The sequence below is a fragment of the Schistocerca gregaria genome, chromosome 7 (genome assembly GCF_023897955.1).
Source record: "Schistocerca gregaria isolate iqSchGreg1 chromosome 7, iqSchGreg1.2, whole genome shotgun sequence".
NCBI lineage: Eukaryota > Metazoa > Arthropoda > Insecta > Orthoptera > Acrididae > Schistocerca > Schistocerca gregaria.
Genome location: NC_064926.1, coordinates 137,945,454 through 137,968,132, shown reverse-complemented (window position 1 = coordinate 137,968,132; position 22,679 = coordinate 137,945,454). Strand labels below are relative to the sequence as shown.

Sequence of the window (22,679 nt, the reverse complement as noted above, 5' to 3'; positions counted from 1 at the left end):
GAGTGTTTCGAGAGAAAAGCAGCGGCGGCTGGTGAGACTACTCACGTTGCGGGCGAGCAGGCGTCCGTAGGTGAGGTGCGCGGGCACGTGGTCCGGCTTCGCTCTCAGGCTCTCCTGGAACCAGCGCTCTGCCTCGGCGTGCCGCCCCAGCCTCGCCTGCGCCTCCCCCAGCAGGTTGAACAGGCTCTGCAACAACAGCAACAGTCGTGTACGCCTAGGAACCACGGACCTTGAGAAAACTCAAAACCTGAGGAGTGAAGGGAGTGGGACATGGACAAAAAAGTGCAGGACGTATGCGTTCTTCCCCCAACGTCAAGAGCCGGGCCAGTGTGGCCGAGCGGTTTTAGGCGCTTCAGTCTGGAACAGCGCGACCGCTACGGTCGCAGGCTCGAATCCTGCCTCGGGCATGGATGTGTGTGATGTCCTTAGGTTAGTTAGGTTTAAGCAGTTCTAAGTTTTAGGGCACTGATGACCTCAGATGTTAAGTCCCATAGTGATCAGAGCCATTTGAACCATTTGAGCCCCCAACATCAGGGAGTCGTTGAGGATGAAACATGTCAGTCTCTGTCGAGACATGATTCATCTCTCCATCTGACACGAGTTATACTGTACACATCAGCTGCATGTAAATCTCGACCAACAGTATTGAAACAGTGCAGTTGTTTCCGCTCTATAAGCAGCAGGTTTCCCTGTTTGGTCGCACCGGGAAACAGAAACAGCCAATTTTATTACACGACGCGGCCGGCTGAGGGTACAGCAGAACCCATGTGGACGGGTAGAAAGAAATGTGTCAGGCTTCATAGTACGTATTTATATGTGTCGCTTATTATGCATTTCTTGTACGTGAATGTGAATCTGCACATGAACTTTCCTAATCCTCCTCACACCTTTCCGTAAAGCGTGGCCAAATCTTTGTTGGGAAGTAGTACTGTAGTACAGTAGTGCCAGCCTTACTTCTGGGTAGGGGATCAGAGAGACAGCACAGGCAGGTAAAAGTCAAATACTTTCCAGTGTCACAAGATATGGGGTGGAGAGGTTGGTCACGGCCAAGTGGTTCGACCACCCCCTCCACCGGGGCCCCGGAAGACCTCCGGGTGCCCGCCATATTCTAGAGGTGTTACAGAAGACGGGTAAGTGAGCAGACGTGCCCTCAGTGCGTCTGTCTCAATGTTCACGCATGGAAGAGAGGTATTTGAATATTTGTACCAATTCTTTTATTTCCAGCTTCGGATTGTGTAAGGTAACGAATGTGCTCGTTTAATTTCGGAAATTTGATCCCCTGTGTTAAAGTATCTGGTCCCCAGTTTGCCCGTTATCCTCCTCACATAGTGAATGTCCTATGCAAAATATTGGGAGACTTTGGTGGTATACGTTTGGCCAACGCAATTTCGCCTGCCCCTTAGAAATGTGCGCGAAGATTAGTATATAGCATACCCGAGCCATAAGTTGTAAAATTGTAATATCTGTAAGCTGAAACAATTTGTGCTATCGCTGTAAAGCCGAGTGATAATGTTTAAAATAAATAGGTAATCAACTGTTATCAATCTTTAACATACCTTAAAAACCACAAAGAAGTTAAGTTGAAGGAATTTATTTAAAATAAAAGATATAGAATGCAGGGACCCACACACCAGCGTGTGAGCCCTCCAGCCCCTTTCCTAATATCGTACAGAAAGGGCACGCTCTCTAGGTAGCGCTCTCGAGCTCCTCTCCCCAGTTATCCGTTGCGCAATTTGGATTCAGGGCTTGACATCAACTTTCATCTGGCGTGCCTAGGCAAGGAGGTAATACGGTAAAGTTTCAGTATGACTGTGTCTGTGCAGAGAGTGAGAGAGCCCAAAACGCAAACTTCCGTACTGTGACCGTTGGTCGCACGTAAGAAGACTACCGAGCTCACACAACGATATATCGCAATCACTCAGAGACCAAACCCTGTACACCGACGTCAACAGCCAGAATATTTCAAGCGCCGCATAGAGAGTGGGGGAAAAAATGGCGCTATGGAGCTTTGGGCAGAATCGCTACTTTTTAGTTACTTAGACGCGACACCGAGGTTGTCCCGAACTGCTGTACGTTGCACTTGTGCCTGGACCGTTCACTGTTGTAATATTTCTGGCCTAGTCAGCCATCGTATTAGGCACCAAGAAGCTGTTCCCAGAGCAGTGGAGATGCAAGAAGTATGTAGATGACGAAATGTGGTGTGAGGCACCTGTGACAGATGTTAGATTCGGTATCATTCCCGTGGAAAGACCGCCTGCATAATTCCACTGCTCTGTGATTGGCTGCTGTGTTCGGAGCAAGGGCGCCAAAACGTTAAAGTACAGTTATTATTATTAGTTAAACTACTCACTGGAATGACTTCACTTTTTAATATAAATATCTCTCAACAGCTGACTATAAATCAGTCATTTTAGAATTATTAAAAAAACAATTTAAATCAAAAACAAAAGACTGACGAAATTGCAGACGAAGCACTTCGGAAGCGTTCGGGTCACGCCTTCTCTGGTATGGCGCGCGAAGTGTTTCGGGCTGTTCGTCTCTCTGGATTAGGCAGTCGAGATGTACAGTCATGTTGTCTGTGGCTGGATGTGTCTGCCAGTATTCAGTATTAAAATATACACTCTGGTAGTCATGAGACACAGACATGTGCCACAAATAGTGTAAAGTTACATTTTCGTAAACATTGTGTTTGATCGTGTACTTTGCTATATCAGAAGGCGTAGTATTAAGATCATGTAGTCTTCTCATGTGGCTATATTAAAATACGCGAGTGGCATCCCAAGGAAGTGATACGTTATTTCAGAACAGAACCTCGCTAAAAGTCAGTTTCAGCCTCAAGATACAGAACCTGCGACCTGAGTGCTGTTTTCTGCGCTGGGGACATCAACTTGAAGACAGCAGGTTAGTGAACTATAACAGAACCTTGTTATTCCACAGAGTGTAGTGGAAACAACTAGGCGCCTCACGTGTACTGCATGCACAGAACAAATGTGCTCAGTGACACGTCATCTGCAGTAATGCAGAGGAGGTAAAGGTGGATGATCGTTGTTAACACCAACAATCAATTCATTCTTCCTTTCTTGCCGTACTGTTTCTATTGTAATTTTTGCTTTACAGTTCAGTACACTGCTTGACCTGTGTTCAGTTTTTGACGGGCTGTCCACTGGGCACTCTTACCATTGAATCTGAGGGGGGGGGGGGGCGAGATTCCCTTGTAAGAAAGCCAATAAGCTTCATAATATGTATACGTACTATGTAATATTCTGAAAAGAAAACCTGTCTTCGATACTTGGTGGCAGGTCATTTGTAAGTGGCAGCAAATAAAAATAGTAAAATGTATCGACTACGATCTGTGTATTAATCATCAGTTACTGGTATCAGAAGTTTAATTTGTTTATTCTGATTTACACAATTGACTGAAAAGCATATAATTATGCATCGTGATATTGCACTTTGCTTTCACATTCAGATGGGGTTGTACATCTGTAGGACGAGTCTGCTGAGGTAGGCCACATAAAACACATCCAGACTGAATAAATACGCAGCGGAAAATGTGTCGAATGTTATGGCCCGTGCAAGTAGTTTATAACATCTATCCACTAACAAAATCCTTCATCGGCATTAGCACAATACCACAGGAAAAGCTCTTCTTGAGATGTTTTTCCATGTTGGTCAGTACTCCGTCAAAAAAAATCAACACGGGAATATTCGGGAATACTTGAAATTCATGAGGTTCAAACCCAGAAGATAGTCGGGTTGTCTTTGGAAACTACGCTTCATTAGTATGACTAAAATCTTTTTTTTCTCTTCTTATACGATTTTTTTTTAGACTGGTACAGATTCTGGAGGGAGAGATAATGACAAAAAGTAATATTTGAAACACTTAAAAATCAAACGTAAAAACAAGTTCACGATGGTGCTGGACACCCTAGAAATAAACAGCCATAAGAATAAAAGGGATGAAGTTTTCCCCCAATAATTGTTTAAAATGAGAGGCCTGTACATCTCTTGAAATTCATCCTGAAGATGAGATTTCCTGCATATTTAAGCATAAGCACGTGTCAGAAAATATTGATTTTTTCGCTTTTGTCGCCTAATTTATTTTGTGGTATGTATAGTGTAGTCCAGTGGCTCAGAGGATAAATTGCAGACCACTAGTTGAAGTGTCTGGCATTGAAACCCAAGTCGGTGCCATATTTTTTGGTGACATTTAGCACTGCTTGCACATTTGGCACTGATACGCCAATATGAGCAACGTCTAAGAGCGCAGTGGTTCGGAGTTCACATTGAACTGTATGCCCCACGAATGACTGGTTCGACGTCCCTTCTCTGATAAGAGGAAGGCAAGACCGTAACACATCCAGCAGGGCCATGCGTAGAAAAGCACTTTCTGGTTTATGGCAGTTTAAACTATTACCATATTATAGGCATATATATGAGGCGGCAAAATGGATGTGGACTTTGTATTTATGAAACGTTACAATGAAACGCAAGTTTTGCACGCACAAGGAAGCCAGCATAAATTCACTCTTGTTTCAGCCATTACCTTAGCCACTACAATCACTTCGTTCACTTTCTACAACGGATCTCAATCGAATATAAAAAATATAAATGTCTAAAATACACTGATAGGTTTGAAATTACACCAGCAACGATGATAAATAACCAAGTGGTACTTATTGTCCATATCCAGTATAGTGGTAAGAATACATGATTAAATTTATAAATGTGAAGGCTACGAAATTTTACACAGTGAGCTGCTACCTCTGTCAACAATAAAGATTCTACCCCGGCTGGGAATAGAGTCAAACTGAGCTTCGGTGACAGCTACATGTACGTCACTCAATGTTGTTCCTACTCTATGAAAGAGCTCATCAATCGTAGTGCTTGAGAGTGACGGCATGCCAGTCTCTCGCCAACCCATGACCAGATGTTTTCAATGGTAGAATGATCTGGCGAACGTTCTGGCCGTGGCAGTAGTAGAACACACTCCGCATAGATGTAGATCAGGATGGCACAGGCTACATGCGGTATTATTTTACCTTTTTCAAAGATAACGCATGAAATCTTGAAGATAGGACACAGCCACTGGCTTTAACATGTCATAATCATTAATGAACAAAGTAAGAGCATACGGACTATCAGATCAATTGTGTGATTGGATTGAGGAGTTCCTAGATAAGAGAACGCAGCATGTCATTCTCAATGGAGAGAAGTCTTCCGAAGTAAGAGTGATTTCAGGTGTGCCGCAGAGGAGTGTCATAGGACCGTTGCTATTCACAATATACATAAATGACCTGGTGGATGACATCGGAAGTTCACTGAGGCTTTTTGCAAATGATGCTGTAGCGTATCGAGAGGTTACAACAGTGGAAAATTGTACTGAAATGCAGGAGGATCTGCAGCGAATTGACGCATGGTACACGGAATGGCAATTGAATCTCAATGTAGACAAGTGTAATGTAATGCGAATACATAGAAAGATAGGTCCCTTATCATTTAGCTACAAAATAGCAGGTCAGCAACTGGAAGCAGTTAATTCCATAAATTATCTGGGAGTGCGCATTAGGAGTGATTTAAAATGGAATGATCATATAAATTTGATAGTCGGTAAAGCAGATGCCAGACTGAGATTCATTGGAAGAATCCTAAGGAAATGCAATCTGAAAACAAAGGAAGTAGGTTACGGTACACTTGTTCGCCCATTGCTTGAATATTGCTCTCCAGTGTGGGATCTATACCAGATAGGGTTGATAGAAGAGATAGAGAAGATCCAACGGAGATCAGCGCGCTTCGTTACAGGGTCATTTAATAATCACGAAAGTGTTACGGAGATGATAGATAAACTCCAGTGGAAGACTCTGCAGGAGAAACGCTCAGTAGCTCGGTACGGGCTTTTGTTAAAGTTTCGAGAACATACCTTCACCGAAGAGTCAAGCAGTATATTGCTCCCTCCTACGTATATCTCGCGAAGAGACCATGAGGATAAAATCAGAGAGATTAGAGCCCACACAGAAGCATATCGACAATCCTTCTTTCCACGTACAATACGAGACTGGAATAGAAGGGAGAACCGATAGAGGTACTCAGGGTACCCTCCGCCACACACCGTCAGGTGGCTTGCGGAGTATGGATGTAGATGTAGATGTAGATAAATGTAGCGCCTGCTATTTAGATTACCGCTTAAGTGAACCACAGATGTTCGTGTTGTTTACCAAGAGCATTTCATACCATACAGCAACTGCTGGGCTGTACATCGATGACAAATGAAATCTGGCAATGAACGTTCTCTCAGAGCCTCCAGACACGAAAATGTCCATCATGATTCAGTAACCAGAAAGAGAAATCATTTCAGAAGACGGTGCCGTTCTTGTATCCAGTCTTTTCGTTGGGCATAACACTGACAGAATACCTCTCTCTGCTTTCGCACCAAATAATGCTGCAATAATGGTCACGGAGCTGACTGCCCATGATAAAGCAGACGCCGGTCAACTGTCTGTAGCGATCTTGTGATGCAGAAAACTGTCGCGAATGTAAGAAATATTCCGACCATTTCATTAATTCAGTTTCAACAGACAACAGAGCGCCTGTTCTAACAACTGAAGCGCTCATGTGATGCGCAACAGTCGCTTATGTGACTAGCCCCTTGTGCACTAGCATACAGGGATCGTAAACAAGTACAATTCCAGAATGGTCAAATAAGGATGGCATCACACACTAACCGCCTGACCAACCACAATCAGGGCAACTTCACCGAAACTTCTATCATGACGGTGTGCAAATGGATCCTTATAGATAAAACCCGCATGCGCTAGTGGGGGGAAGCATCAGGCAGATGACGCCGTCTCCACGATGCTCGTCAGTCTGCACTGAACTTAGTTTATTCCGCTAGCCCCGGCCAAAGTAGGACGCGTATCGGAGTTAGAGAAGGTCGAGCTAGCTCATTACAGATAAGAACTTGTAAATAGTGAAGTATGCTGCTGGTACATCTCAGAAATGGACTGACACTGTTAGCTAAACATTTCTACCCTGTTTTCTGAGTAGCTCTACCGAGTTCTGTACCCTGCACCATTCACAGCTTGCTTTTCAGCTGAGGTCGGGGAATAAGCAGGCGGCAAACCACGGAATTTCATTGTTAAAGGTCTTCTGTTGCTCATCTCGCTGTCCTTCTCACTCCCGCTCATGACACGACAAAACACGTCATTTGCTGATTAAAAGTATGTGGCGTGGCTGTATGAGCCTCCATGGCTGAGCAAACAGTACGTAATTCCTCTCGGGCGCTAGTCACATGGGGCCACCGAGATATGGCCTGGTGTCGAGTAACGTCCTCCTAAACTCATCGACTGTATTTTTCTATGTCGGTTGTGGAATCCCGCCCAAGGCTAGAAACAGTATCACCAAATAATAAACCACCGTGTCAGAAAGCAACGACACCGTCTAATTCCGACTCGTGGTGGTAGATATTTTCGCTTCTCACATGAGGTATAACATCTCACGGAAAAGCAATCTTAAAAATGTGCTTTCTGAATAAGAATCGCGTCTGTATGGTTGTGCTTTAAATACAGATTGGCTGGTTGAAATGGCTCTGAGCACTATTTGACTTAACTTCTGAGGTCATCAGTCGCCTAGAACTTAGAACTAATAAAACCTAACTAACCTAAGGACATCACAGACATCCATTCCCGAGGCAGGATTTGAACCTGCTACCGGAGCGGTCGCGCGGTTCCAGACTGTAGCGCCTAGAGTCGCTCGGCCACCATAGTGTCAGAAAGCAACGACACCGTATAATTCCGACTCGTGGTGGTAGATATTATCGCTTCTCACACGAGGTATAACATCTAAGCCGCGCGGGATTAGCCGAGCGGTCTATGGGCGCTGCAGTCTTGGACTGTGTGTCTGATCCTGGCGGAGGTTCGAGTCCTCCCTTGGGCATGGGTGTGTGTGTTTGTCCTTAGGATAATTTAGCTTAAGTAGTGTGTGAACTTAGGGACTGATGACCTTAGCAGTGAAGTCTCAAAAGATTTCACACACATTTGAACATATAACATCTCACGGACAAACAATCTTAAAATGTTTTTTTTCTGAATGAGAATTGGGGCTGCATGGTTGTGTTTTAAATACAGATTGTAGACGACGTTGCTGACACCCACTTCATACGGTTGTGCTGAATCGCTCATCACTCGTATGTACAGCGAAGCATGCAGTAGGCATCAGGCCAATTTGACGTCTGCTCCATGCTGCGTTCATGGAGTCGCAATTTTAATGGCCAGTAGTCGATGAAAAGGGTCGGTCAGGTGGAGCTCCTGCATTACCAGTAGCAGGCATAGAAAATAAGCTCCAGTCGCAAACTGCGCTTGACAAGAGCCAGCTGTAATGAGTGGATCGTCCAGTGGGGCTACTCTGCGCGTCCCTCTTCCTTAAGTGGAACAGCGCCACGCGCTTAATGTTTAACGCTGGCGCGCTCAGAGATGCGCCGTCGTCTCGTCGGCGGGCTAGCATTACCGACCGGCCGCATTCAAGCGTAATAAGCCGCACACGCTTCCCCCACACTAATGAACGTCCCAGGCCGAGCGCCAGCGTCCGGGTGCGGCTATTTTCTGCAGGGATTAGCCGTTAAAAATTCATCGAGCCATCTCGGGTCGTCTTCCATTTCCCGCCTCACATGAATATGAATGTAAACAGTAAATGTGTTTAGAACCTGCGTCACACCAGAGTAGCGCAGATATTGCTACCTTACAATTACCGTTACAGCTTCCCAAAATGTGGAAAATGATTTTACCAGAGGTTTCGAAAAAATAACTAAATGAAATGTGTATTAACTTAGTTACTATCCATACCACGCTCCTCATAGTATGTAATTCGGGATATACTGGCTCGAATCCAGATGGCGGCACAAATTATCATCACCAGTGTCAAGTCAAATGAGGGAATGTAAGGGATTGTCTTATCACCGATCTACGAGCCACGTTTGGGCGTAAACCGCACACTCTCTGTGGTATCGATAGCAACTCATAGTTTCAAATGTTAGCACTACCACGAGACACAGACGACAGCGCCCTCTAGCCGGTGATGCCGAGTTCTACGAGCTCCGCAACTGCTCCCCCCTTTTTCATCGGGCGCAACGAGCCTGGAAACTTCGCTTGAGTTTGCTCTCCATACGACGGGTCGAAGACTTCGCATCTGTACAAAGTTATGTATTCTTTCGTGTACCAATAAACCATTTTTACTCACTGCAGTACCAGCGTATTTTTCCTGCTCCTTCTCCTACCCACGCACCGCCTTCCAGGCGTGTTACAAAATTCTCCAGAAAGTCTAAGTAAGTATACTGATAAATCAAAACATTGGGACCACTGCTCACTGCCGGCCGGTGTGGCCGAGCGGTTCTCGGCGCTTCAGTCTGGAACCGCGCGATCGCTACGGTCGCAGGTTCGAATCCTGCCTGGGGCATGGATGTGTGTGATGTCCTTAGGTTAGTTAGGTTTAAGTAGTTCTAAATTCTAGGGGATTGATGACCTTAGATGTTAAATCCCATAGTGCTCAGAGTCTATCCTACTTTACAGAGCAGACAACCTCCAAACCCCACGTACTGTGAAGAGTCTGGATTTATGACAGTCGCAGGTTCGAATCCTGCCTGGGGCATGGATGTGTGTGATGTCCTTAGGTTAGTTAGGTTTAAGTAGTTCTAAGTTCTAGGGGACTGATGACCTCAGATGTTAAGTCGCATACTGCTCAGAGCCATTTGAACCATTTGAACCACTGCCCACTGCAAGGCTAGTCGCCTTCTGGTGGCGTTACGAGCACATGACGCAGTAAGACAAGTAAAATTAATGTAAGCCGATCAGAGATGGATGGGCGATCACCCTAGCGAAGATACGCGCTGCTAATGGAGAAATCCAGTGGGGTAAGAGACTTTGCCAAAGGGCAGATTATTATAACGCAGAGCCTGTGAACGGATATATCGAAAGCGGCGAAGCTGGTCGAATGTTCACGTGCTACTGTCGTGGGCATTTATGGAAAGTGATAGAAGGGCAATGAAACTGCCAATAGTAGCTAAGTGGTCATAAATCCAGACTCTTCACAGTACGTGGGGTTTGGAGGTTGTCTGCTCTGTAAAGTAGGATGGACTCTGAGCACTATGGGATTTAACATCTAAGGTCATCAATCCCCTAGAATTTAGAACTACTTAAACCTAACTAACCTAACTACATAACACACATCCATGCCCGAGGCAAGAGTCGAACCTGCGACCGTAGAAAGTAGGATAGCTGGTGATCTGAGGCATCTCTGTGAAAAGAGCACAATGGCGGTGGACGCACAAGGTTTTCAGAGAACACCGTTCGTCGTACATTGTTGAGCATGGAGCTCTGCAGCAGACCACCCCTATGTGTCCACATGACGACCGAACGACATAGTAGTTACGCCTATAGTGGGCTTGGATCATCGAGTATGGATCATTGATCACTGGAAGCGAGTCGGTTCGTTTGATGAATCACGTTTTTCCTTCAGCAATGCGATGGTCGTCTCCACAAATGCCGTGATCCAAGCGAAACGTGCACCTCGCCACTAACGCAGGTTAGTGGGACCAGTATTGTGCTATGATAGACATTCTCCTGCTCTTGCATGGGACCTGCGGTAGTAATCTAAAACACCAGGTCAGCTGCGGAACACCCGCATCTCTTCATGCATGATGTCTTCCCTGACGACTATATCATCTTTAAGCAGTGTAATTGTCCATGTCTCGAGTCCAGAATCGTTCTACAGTGGTTCGAGGACCATGAGAGTGAAATCAAGTTAACGTCTTGGCCACCAAATTCGTCTGATCTGAATCCAATGGCTCCCACCTGGGTCGCTACCTAGCGCCCTCACCGCGTACACAAATATGCAGCCAGCTATTTATGGAAACTACATGAGTTGTGCCTAGACATCTGGTGTCACTTAGCTCCACAAATCCACCAACGAATGTGTAAAATAGGCGAGACGCAGATTCGGTGATACAATGCATTGCAAAGATCGCCCAACAAGCTATTAAGCAGGGAGTGATAATGTTTTCGCTCGTCATCGTCCATTGGGAACATTGACACTCTTTATGGTGATCCTCCTGGGTAGCCTAGTTTATACACTACGTTTCGAAGCTAAATTTGGAAATTGTGCTGCTAGCCACAGTGGTGTGCACGGCCTGCTCTTGTGACAGTCATAACCAAGACTATTCAGATTTAGGGCTTTCCAACGTTGATGACACGAAACTATGAGTAGCAAGTGTTTCAATAACTGCGGTATGGAGTGAGAAACTTAGGAAATTGGTTTTTCGGCAGGTACGCTATCCATAGACGCTTGTGGGACGTTAATGTTAATCATTGTAAGACCAAAGAGCGAAGCATTCCTGAATTTGGAGAATTCTTCATAACGAACATCGAAGGGTTAACGATGCCGGAATTACTGAACAAAATATATTCTGCAAGGAAAAATAAGACATAACGAATTCTTTTACACATTTGGAAACCTTTGTAAATTTTCTTCAGTCAGTCTCAAGCTATTAGAAGAGACTGACTTCCGTAAGGGCACAGTTGTGCTGTAAGTGCGAAGACAACAGAAAGAATACAATAGTGAGTTACCCCTGGGAATAGAAAGTTTAAAAAGTACGAGGAATAAAGTTTGACATCCGAAACTTGGAGATAAGAAACTTTCCAAGCACATGGAATCATAAACATCCAGAACAAATTTGGCAATTGTAGAATTTGGAACGCGATATGGACACCGTGTCCACCCGTCAACCCCCTCCCCCCCACTCCCCCCATTGCCACCTCCCTCCCCAGCCCACTCCCGGTGAACCGTGGACATTGACGTCGGGGTGGTGTGGCTTGCGTGCCTCAGCAATATAAGTAGTTGTGCCGTAGGTGCAAGTACAACGGAGGGATACCTGTAGCAACCCCCCCCCCCCCCCCCCTCCCCGCCTCACCACTCTTTCCAATCGGTGGGGAGGCTTAGGTCCCTCAGCAATACAAATAGCCGTGACGTAGGTGCAACCACAACAGAGAGATAGAGAGATACCTGTCGAGAGGTCAGACAAACGTGTGGTTCCTGAAGAGAGGCAGCAGCCGTTTCAGTAGTTGCAGGGGTAACAGTCTGGATCACTGACTGATCTGGCCTTCCAACAGCAATTAAAACGGCCTTTCTGTCCTGGAACTGCAAACGGCTGAAACCAAGGAGAAACAATAGTCGTAATTCTTTCCCGTGGGCAGGAAGCACGACTGTGTGGTTAAATGATGATGTCGTCCTCTTGGGTAAAATATTCCGGAGGTAAAATACTCCGCCATTCGGGTCTTCAGGCAGGGACAGGGATCACGTTACCAGGAAAAATAAAACTGCTGCCCTACGAACTTGAGCCTGCAATGTAAGATCCCGAAATGGAGCAGGCAGGTAACAAACTCCGAAAAGGGAAAGTGACGTTCGGAGGCAGGCGCAACGGGACTTCTCGTCCGGTGAATACAGTGTTACAAATACAAAATCAAATGGGGGCAATGTAGGAGTATGTTTAATGTGTTGTTGTACTGGTCTTCAGTCCTGAGACTGCTTTGATGCAGCTCTCCATGGTACTCTATCCTGTGCAAGCTTCATCATCTCCCAGTACCTCTTGCAACCTACATCCTTCTGAATCTGCTTGGTGTATTCATCTCTTCGCCTCCCTCTACGATTTTTACCCTCCACGCTGTCCTCCAATACTAAATTGGTGATCCCTTCATCCCTAAGAACATGTCCTACCAACCGATCCCTTCTTCTAGTCAAACTGTGCCACAAACTTCTCTTCTCCCCAATCCTATTCAATACCTCCCCATTAGTTATGTGATCTACCCATCTAATCTTCAGCATTCTTCTGTAGCACCACACTTCGAAAGCTTCTATTCTCTTCTTGTCCAAAATATTTATCGTCCATCTTTCACTTCCATACATGGCTACACTCCATACAAATACTTTCAGAGACGACTTCCTGACACTTAAATCTATACTTGACGTTAACAAATTTCTCTTCTTCAGAAACGCTTTCCTTGCCATTGCCAGTTTACATTTTATATCCTCTCTACTTCGACCATCATCAGTTATTTTGCTCCTCAAAAGCAAAACTCCTTTACTACTTTAAGTGTCTCATTTCATAATCTAATTCCTTGAGCATCACCCAAGTTAACTCGACTACATTCCATTATCCTCGTTTTGCATTTGTTAAATGTTCATCTTATACCCTCCTTTTAAGACACTGTCCATTACGTTCAACTGCTCTTCCAAGTCCTTTGCTGTCTCTGACAGAATTACAATGTCATCGGCGAACCTCAAAGTTGTCATTTCTTCTCCATGGATTTTAACACCTACTCCGAATTTTTCTTTTGTTTCCTTTACTGATTGCTTAATATACAGATTGAATAACATCAGGGAGAGGTTACAACCTTGTCTCACTCCCTTTTGAACAGCTGCTTCCTTTCATGCCCCTCGACTCTTATGACTGCCATCTGGTTTCTGTACAAATTGTAAATAGCCTTTCGCTCCCTGTATTTTACCTCTGCCACCTTTAGAATGTGGTGGAGAGTACTCCTGTCAACATTGTCAAAAGCGTTCTCTAAGACCACAAATGCTAGAAAAGTAGGTTTGCCCTTCCTTAATCTTTCTTCCAAGATAAGTCGTAAGGTCAGTATTGCCTCACGTGTCCCAATATTTCTACGGAATCCAAACTGATCTTCCCCGAGGTCGGCTTCTACCAGTTTTTCCATCCGTCTGTAAAGAATTCGCGTTAGTATTTTCCATCCGTGACTCATTAAGCTGATAGTTTGGTAATTTTCACATCTGTCAACACCTGCTTTCTTTGGGATTGGAATTATTATATTCTTGAAGTCTGAGGGTATTTCTCCTGTCTCATACATCTCGCTCACCAGATGGTAGAGTTTTGTCAGGACTGGCTCTCCCAAGGCTGTCAGTAGTTCTAATGGAATGTTGTCTACTCCCGGGGCCTTGTTTCGACTCAGGTCTTTCAGTGCTCTGTCAAACTCTTCACGCAGTATTATATCTCCCAATTCATCTTCATCTACATCCTGTTCCATTTCCATAATATTGTCCTGAAGTACATCGCTCTTGTACAAACCCTCTATATCCTCCTTGCACCTTTCTGCTTTCCCTTATTTGCTTAGAACTGGGTTTCCATCTGAGCTCTCGATATTCATACAAGTGGTTTCTCTTTACTCCAAAGGTCTCTTTAATTTTCCTGTAGGCAGTATATATCATACCCCTAGTGATATACGCCTCTGCATCCTTACATTTGTCCTCTAGTCATCCCTGCTTAGCCATTTTGCACTTCCTATCGATCTCATTTTTGAGAGGTTTGTATTCCTTTTTGCCTGTTTCATTTACTGCATTTGTATATTTTCTCCATTCATCAATTAAATTCAATATTTCTTCTGTTACCCAAGGATTTCTACTATGTCTCGTCTTTTTACCTACTTGATCCTCTGCTGCCTTCACTACTTCATCTCTCAAAGCTACCCATTCTTCTTCTACTGTATTTCTTTCCTCCATTCCTGTCAATTGTTCCCTTACGCTCTCCGTGAAACTCTGTACAACCTCTGGTTCAAAAAATGGCTCTGAAGACTATGGGACTTAACAGCTGAGTTCAGCAGTCCCCTAGAACTTAGAACTACTTAAACCTAACCAACCTATGGACATCACACACATCCATGCCCACGTCAGGATTCGAACCTGCGACCGTAGCGGTCGCATGGTGCCAGACTGAAACGCATAGTACAACCTCTGGTTTAGTTAGTTTATCCAGGTCGCATCTCCTTATATTCCCACCTTTTTGCAGTTTCTTCATTTTTAATATACATCCCATAACCAACTGATTGTGGTCACAGTCCACACCTGCCCCCGGAAATGTTATAGAAGTGAAAACCTGGTTCCTAAATCTCTGTGTTACCATTATATAATCTATCTGATACCTTCTAGTATCTCCAGGATTCTTCCATGTATACAACCTTCTTTTATGACTCTTGAACCAAGTGTTAGCAATGATTAATTTATGCTCTGTGCAAAATTCTACCAGACGGCTTCCTTTTTCATTTCTTCCCCCCCCCCCCCCCCCCCCCCAATCCATATTCACCTACTAAGTTTCCTTGTCTTCCTTTTCCTACTATCGAATTCCAGTCACCCATGACTATTAAATTTTCGTCTCCCTTCACTATCTGAATAATTTCTTTTATCTCATCACACATTTCATCAATTTCTTCGTCATCTGCAGAGCTAGTTGGCATATAAACTTAATACTACTGTAGTTGCCGTGGGCGTCGTGACTATCTTGGCCACAATAATGCGTTCACTATGCTGTTTGTAGTAGCTTACCCGCACTCCTATTTTTTTTATTCATTGGTAAACCAACTCCTGCTGCATTACGCCTATTTCATTTTGTATTTATAACCCTGTATTCACCTGACCAAAAGTCTTGTTCCTCCTGCTACCGAACCTCACTAATTCCCACTGTATCTAACTTTAATCTATCGATTTCCCTTTTTAAATTTTCTAACCTACCTGCCCGATTAAGGGATCTGACATTCCATGCTCCGATCCGTAGAACGCCAGTTTTCTTTCTCCTGATAACGACGTCCTACTGAGTAGTCCCCGCCCGGAGATCCGAATGGGGGATTAATTTACCTCCGGAATATTTTACCCAAGAGATTAGGGTAATATCAGTCAACGGATTCATGCACAACCCACTTACCAGCAAAACTTAACACAGATAAATGCTTCTGCTCTTCCTATGGGAGGAGCGTGGATACGATACGAATGGGTTTGGCAACCTAGGGCACTCAATGCAGAAAGTGCGAAGGTTCCTGGCGTGGGACAACAATGTTTGAGATGCGACATGTCCTGCTGCCGCCTCCGTGAACAATAAGCCTCTGCTTCCAACGCCGTATCAGTGCACCACTGACAGTCCGCGAGGTCTAACAAAAACTGCGATTGTTTTATACAACCTTATATTTTAATGTTTTCTTTTTCAAGACTGAACAAAAAAAAGGAATTATCATAAAGCTTGGATTCTGGAACAAGCGACGCGCACACACCTTCAAAAGTGTTGGAAAATGTAATATCCCGGACTACGTTATACAGGATAATTTTTTTTATCTGTTATTAGCAGTACAAACTGTTGATTTAAAAAGTCATCAAGCACCAACCTGGGACTAACGCCGTCAGCAAGGCCCCAAATGTGAAAAGAAAAGTACATGCACTATTAAAAGTTTGTCGTTTGCTTCGCTTTTAATTATGTTCTTGTAAAGAAACTAGAAAATATAAATGTTTTGAGGCTCGTACACTCAGCAACGCTTAAGTTTTACTTCTTTGTAATCTAAGTTCTTTATTGAGGCAGCATTTTTTATTCATGTTTGATTGTTTAAAATATTATGATAATAAGCAAACCTCTATTATTGATATAATTTTGTATTTTAGTATTTACAACGCAGTATTTCTGTTATTAATAACATTCGTTACAAAAGAAATTATTTGAATATGAAACTAAGTACATACGCTAGTTTCGACGAGGGAATATAGCAGCTTAATAGAGCAGCTGTTCGCTAGTGTTTTGATTTGAGTTCCCTTGTTCTCCCCACTTGATAGCAACGGTTACTACTATTTGGAGAAGGTCGGACTTTTTGTAGCGGCTTTGGCTGTAGCCGAAGAAATAGTACCATTTCCTTGTTGTGGGAAAGGGCTCCAAAATGTCGCAATTAATCTGCGGCTTTGGCGAAAGCAAAGAAGGACAAATGAGAAAGTTTGTCACGACAAGTGGAGTTATTGCAAAATTATCTTCTGATATCGAGAGGAAAATTGGCGATACTTTTCCTCAGTTTCTGTCGAGTACGAACATCTTTGAAGATTACCATTCGAAGTGATAAGCAAGGTTCACCGCTTTTGCCAAAAATCATAAAGACATTGTTGATTCATTGCTTGGAACTTGTTAGAAAACATTTTGTGTCAACTGTACGACTTAAAAAATTTCAATTCTGTTAAAGGTGCAAGCCGGCCGCTAGTGGCCGAGCGGTTCTAAGCGCTTCAGTCTGGAGCCGCGAGACCGCTACGGTCGCAGGTTCGAATCCTCCATCGGGCATTGATGTGTCTGATGTCCTTAGGTTAGTTAGGTTTAAGTAGTTCTACGTTCTAGGCGACTCATTACCTCAGACGTTAAGTCCCATAGTGCTCACAGCCATTTGAACCATTTTTATTAAGGGTGCAAGATTGGCAACTTCTTCAAAAACCTAAAATTTTAAAATATAGATGATACTTTAAAAATTACAGCCAAGAATGTCGATGCCTCAAATTTTTTTACCTATATGGAAAAACTTAACAAACGTCGTGAAAGATCTATATAATCTGAAAATAACGATAGTCGAATTATCTTCAAACAAAGGATGCCAAGTAGCTGATAATATATATGTCACTGGTTCGATGGGGAACAAATACCGACTTCAATAAACAATGGTGTCATTTAGCCGGATCAGCCATTGCCTATTTACGTTTGGATAATACAGTTATGGATATTTCTTAATCGACTTTCTTAATTATTTTATTATTAAATAATTGCATGAGATTCTGAAACAGAATTTGAAGAAGAAAACTTTGCAGTTTTAGTGATGGCGAGAGCACTTACGGTGGGAATGAGAGCCATCAGTTATTACGTATTTTTACGGAAAAGCTGGTAAGTTATATTATAATTTAATTTTGTAAAAACGTGCTGTGTAAATAAAAACTTAGAACAAGAAACGCCAAACTTAGGCACGACACGCACCCTGGTGCATTTTCAGTTTCAGTGTTACTGTCTGTCCGGGTCCCAAAAATTTATGTTTTCCAACTCTTTTATCATAGCATGATGAGAAAAGAAGCAAAAGGGAAAGGTTGAAAAGAGTGTAAAATGGCTGCATTTTATAACTTATTGACATCTTTGGAATGTTGCTCACGGCATGTCCCAACTAGGTGCTTGTTGACTTTTCTATCAACAACTTGTACTGCGAATAATGCACAAGGAAATGTTTGAGCTGGTATAATGGAGTTACTGGACATTACATTTCACGACACGTTTGAAGGTGAATGGGAGCCGCATCTCCCAGAATCTAGACTTCGCGCTAACGACCTTTTTTAAAATTAAGCCATCGATAGCAATATATTAAAACACCATATAGTATAAAACAGTTGCACATTTTGTAACAGGCTCCCGGCCTATGAGATCGCTGTCGCAGCAGCAAAGCACGTTGCAGAATGCAGGTAAACTCCCTGTGTGTAGCAAAACACTGACCCAATAATTCCCTTGATTAAGCCCATGCTCAACTGATTTCGTCCGTTCTTTGCGTCATAGCCTGTGCACTGAAAATCTTTGAGCATATGCAATGACGAAAAAAAATCGCAACACCAAAAAATAATTCATGTAGAGTAATGAAACTTTGGTAACATACACTACTGGCAAATAAATTTGCTACACCACGAAGATGACGTGCCACAGACGCGAAATTTAAACGACAGGAAGAATATGCTGTGATATGCAAATGATTAACTTTTCAGAGCATTCACACAAGGTTGGCGCCGGTGGTAACACCTACAACGTGCTGACATTACGAAAGTTTGCAACCGATTTCTCATACACAAACAACAGTTGACCGGCGATGCCTGGTGAAACGTTGTTGTGATGCCTCGTGTAAGGAGAAGAAATGCGTACCATCACGTTTCCGACTTTGATCAATGTCGGATTGCAGCCTACCGCGATTACGGTTTATTGTATAGCGACATTGGTGCTCACGTTTGTCGAGATCCAATGACTGTTAGCAGAATATGGAATCGGTGGGTTCAGGAAATTAATACGGAATGCCGTGCTGGACCCCAACGGCCTCGTATCACGAGCAGTCGAGATGACGGGCATCTTATCCACATGGCTGTAACGGATGGTGCAGCCACGTCTCGATCCCTGAGTCAACAGACGGGGACGTTTGCAAGACAACAACCATCAGCACGAACAGTTGGACGACGTTTGCAGCAGCATGGACTATCAGCTCGGAGACCATGGCTGCGGTTACCCTTGACGCTGCATCACAGACAGGAGCGCCTGCTTTGGTGTACTCGACGACGAACCTGGGTGCACGAATGGCAAAACGTCATTTTTTCGGATGAATCCAGGTTCTGTTTACAGCATCATGATGGTCGCATCCGTGTTTGGCGACAGCGCGGTGAACGCACATTGGAAGCGTGTATTCGTCATCGCCATACTGGCGTAACACACTGCGTGATGGTATGGGGTGCCATTGGTTACACGTCTCGGTCACCTCTTGTTCGCAATGACGGCACTTTGACAGTGGACGTTACATTTCAGATGTGTTACGACCCGTGGCTCTGCCCTTCATTCGATCCCTGCAAAACCTTGCGTTTCAGCAGGATAATGCACGATCGCATGTTGCAGGTCCTGTATAGTTCTTTCTGGATACAGAAAATGCTCGACTGCTGCCCTGGCCAGCACATTCTCACCAATTGAAAACGTCTGGTCAATGGTGATCGAGCAACTAGCTCGTCACAATTCGCCAGTCACTACTCTTGATGAACTGTGGCATCGAGTTGAAGCCAGAGGTGGTTGTTCTGTGTACTGATTTCTCAGGATCTATGGACCCAAATTGCGTGAAAATATAATCACATATTAGTTGTAGTATAATATATTTGTCCAATGAAAACCCGTGTATCATCCGCATTTCTTCTTGGTGTAGCAATTTTAATGTCCAGTAGTGTATTTTTCTCTTATACGTGAGTCGTGAACACTGCAAGATCACAGGTTAGTGTAAGCACGACATAAGCCATAGCAAATCTGAAATGCTGGTACGTTACTAACCGATGTAACCGCCGGAAAGTTGAATACAAACATGCATACGTGCATACATGGCGTTGTACAGGTGCGAGATGCCAGTTTGTGTGATGGAGTTCAGTGTCTGTTGCACTTGGTCGGTCAATGCAAGGATAGTTAATGCTGTTTGTGGATGACGCTGGAGATATCGTCCGATGATGTCCCATACGTACTCGATTGATATCTGGTGATCGACCACGCCAACGCAACATGTAGACACTCTGAAATGCAAAAATGGTTCATATGGCCCTGAGCACTATGGAACTTAACATCTGAGGTCATCAGTCCCCTAGAACGTAGAACTACTTAAAGCTAACGAACCTAAGGACATCACACACATCCATGCCCGAGGTAGGATTCGAACCTGCGACCGTAGCAGTCGCGCGGTTCTAGACCGAAGCGCCTAGAACCGCTCTAACCCTCCGGCCGGCACTCTGAAGTGCGTATTGGGGAACAACAGCAGTATGGGGGCGAACGTTATCCTGTTGGAAAACACCCCCTGGAATGCGGTCCATGAATGGCAGCACAACAGGTGGAATCACGAGTGACGTACAATTGCTCAGTCAGGATGCGTGGAACAGCCACGAGGGTGCATCTCCTATCATAGGAAATAGCACTGCAGACCATTACTCTGGGTGTAGGTCCATTGTGTCCAGCAGGCAGACAGGTTGGTTGCAGGCCCTGAACTGGCCTCCTTGTAACCAACAGACGACCGTTACTGACTCCTACGCCGAACCAGTTTCCATTAGAAAACACCAACAGGCCTCCACTCTGCCCTACAATGAGATCTTGCTTGACATGACTGAAGTCGCTCAAGACCGTTTCAACGTGTATTTAACGCAAACCTGACAGTGGTGCTAAGAGAGACACTCTTATCGACTGGTGCGAGATTTTGATATATACACTACTGGCCATTAAAATTGCTACACAAGGAAGAAATGCACATGATAAACAGGTATTCATTGGACAAATATATTATACTGGAACTGACATGTGATTACATTTTCACGCAATTTGGACGCATAGATCCTGAGAAATCAGTACACTGAACCACCACCTGCGGCCGTAACAACGGCCTTGATACGCCTAGGCATTGAGTCAAACACAGCTTGGATGGCGTGTAAAAGTACAGCTGCCCATGCAGCTTCAATAGGATACCACAGTTCATCAAGAGTAGTGACTGCCGTATTGTGACGAGCCAGTTGCTCGGCCACAATTGACCAGACATTTATAATTTGTGAGAGATCTGGACAATGTGCTGGCCAGGGCAGCAGTCGAACATTTTCTGTATCTAGAAAGACCCATACAGAACCTGCAACATGCGGTCGTTCATTATGCTGCTGAAATGTAGGGTTTCGCAGGGATCGAATGAAAGGTAGAGATACGAGTCCTAACAAATCTGAAATGTAACGTCCACTGTTCAAAGTAGCCAATGCGAACAAGAGGTGACCGAGACCTGTAACCAATGGCACCGCATACCATCACACTGGGTGATACGCCAGTATGGCGATGACAAATACACGCTTCCAATGTGCGTTCATCGCGATTTCACCAAACACGGATGTGACCATCATGATGCTGCAAACGGACCCTGGATTCGTCCGAAAAAATGACGTTTTGCCATTCGTGCACCCAGGTTCGTCGTTGAGTACACCATCGCAGGCGCTCCTGTCTGTGATGCAGCGTCAAGGGTAACCGCAGCTATAGTCTCCGAGCTGATAGTCCATGCTGCTGCAAACGTCGTCGAACTGTTCGTGCAGATGGTTGTTGTCTTGCAAACGTCCCCACCTGGTGACTCAGGGATCGAGACGTGGCTGCACGATCCGTTACATCTATGCGGATAAGATGCATGTCATCTCGACTGTCAGCGATACGAGGCCCTTGGGATCCAGGACAGCGTTCCGTATTACCCTCCTGAACCCATCGATTCCATATTCTGCTAACAGTCATTGGATCTCGACCAACGCGAGCAGCAATGTCGCAATACGATAAACCGCAATCGCGGTAGGCCACAATCCGACCTGTATCAATCGCGGTAGGCTACAATCCGACCTGTATCAAAGTCGGAAACGTTATGGTACACATTTCTCCTCCTTACACGAGGCATCACAACAACGTTTCATCAGGCAACTCCGGCCAACTGCTGTTTGTGTGTGAGAAATCGGATGGCTCAAATGGCTCTGAGCACTGTGGGACTTACTTCTGAGGTCATCAGTCCCCTAGAACTTAGAGACTACTCTAACCTAACTAACCTAAGGACATTACACACATCCATGCCCGAGGCAAGATTCGAACCTGCGATCGTAGCGCTTGCGCAGTTCCAGACTGAAGCGCCTAGAACCGCTCGGCCACTCCGGCATCAGAGCATCTTTTTCCTGTCGATTAAATTTCGCGTCTGTTTCACGTCATCTTCGTGGTGTAGCAATTTTATTGGTCAGTAGTGTATCATCTTTCAGAAGTAGAAACACACCTGCCATCTTTCGTTCATGTTGCGAACTCCTCCTCCTTTGTCTTATGATTTTTATTCCGTCAATGTATGTGGTTTTTGTTCTGAGAGTCTTGTGTTATAAATTCTTCTACATGACCATCCCAAATAATAGTATGTATTTTGCTAGTACTACCCATCTTGCCACTCTAAATAATATCCAAGTCACAAGACTACCATCTCACACTACAAGTGATTGAAACAAATGATCTTTGATTCGGGGCATATTTATTTAAATTAATGTGTGTGTTTACTCTTTCAGAGGATTTTTGGCAACACTGATGTGGCGACAGT

General features: G+C 44.3%; 1 protein-coding gene across 1 annotated transcript in view; it reads right to left on the bottom strand.

Moving 5' to 3' along the window:
* Positions 1-22,679, bottom strand: part of LOC126281582 (protein O-mannosyl-transferase TMTC2-like) — a 698,078-nt gene that overhangs the window by 280,397 nt on the left and 395,002 nt on the right. The window contains exon 11 of the mRNA XM_049980663.1: positions 46-186. Coding sequence (XP_049836620.1) covers positions 46-186 — 141 coding nt within the window. The remainder of the gene's footprint in view (positions 1-45; positions 187-22,679) is intronic.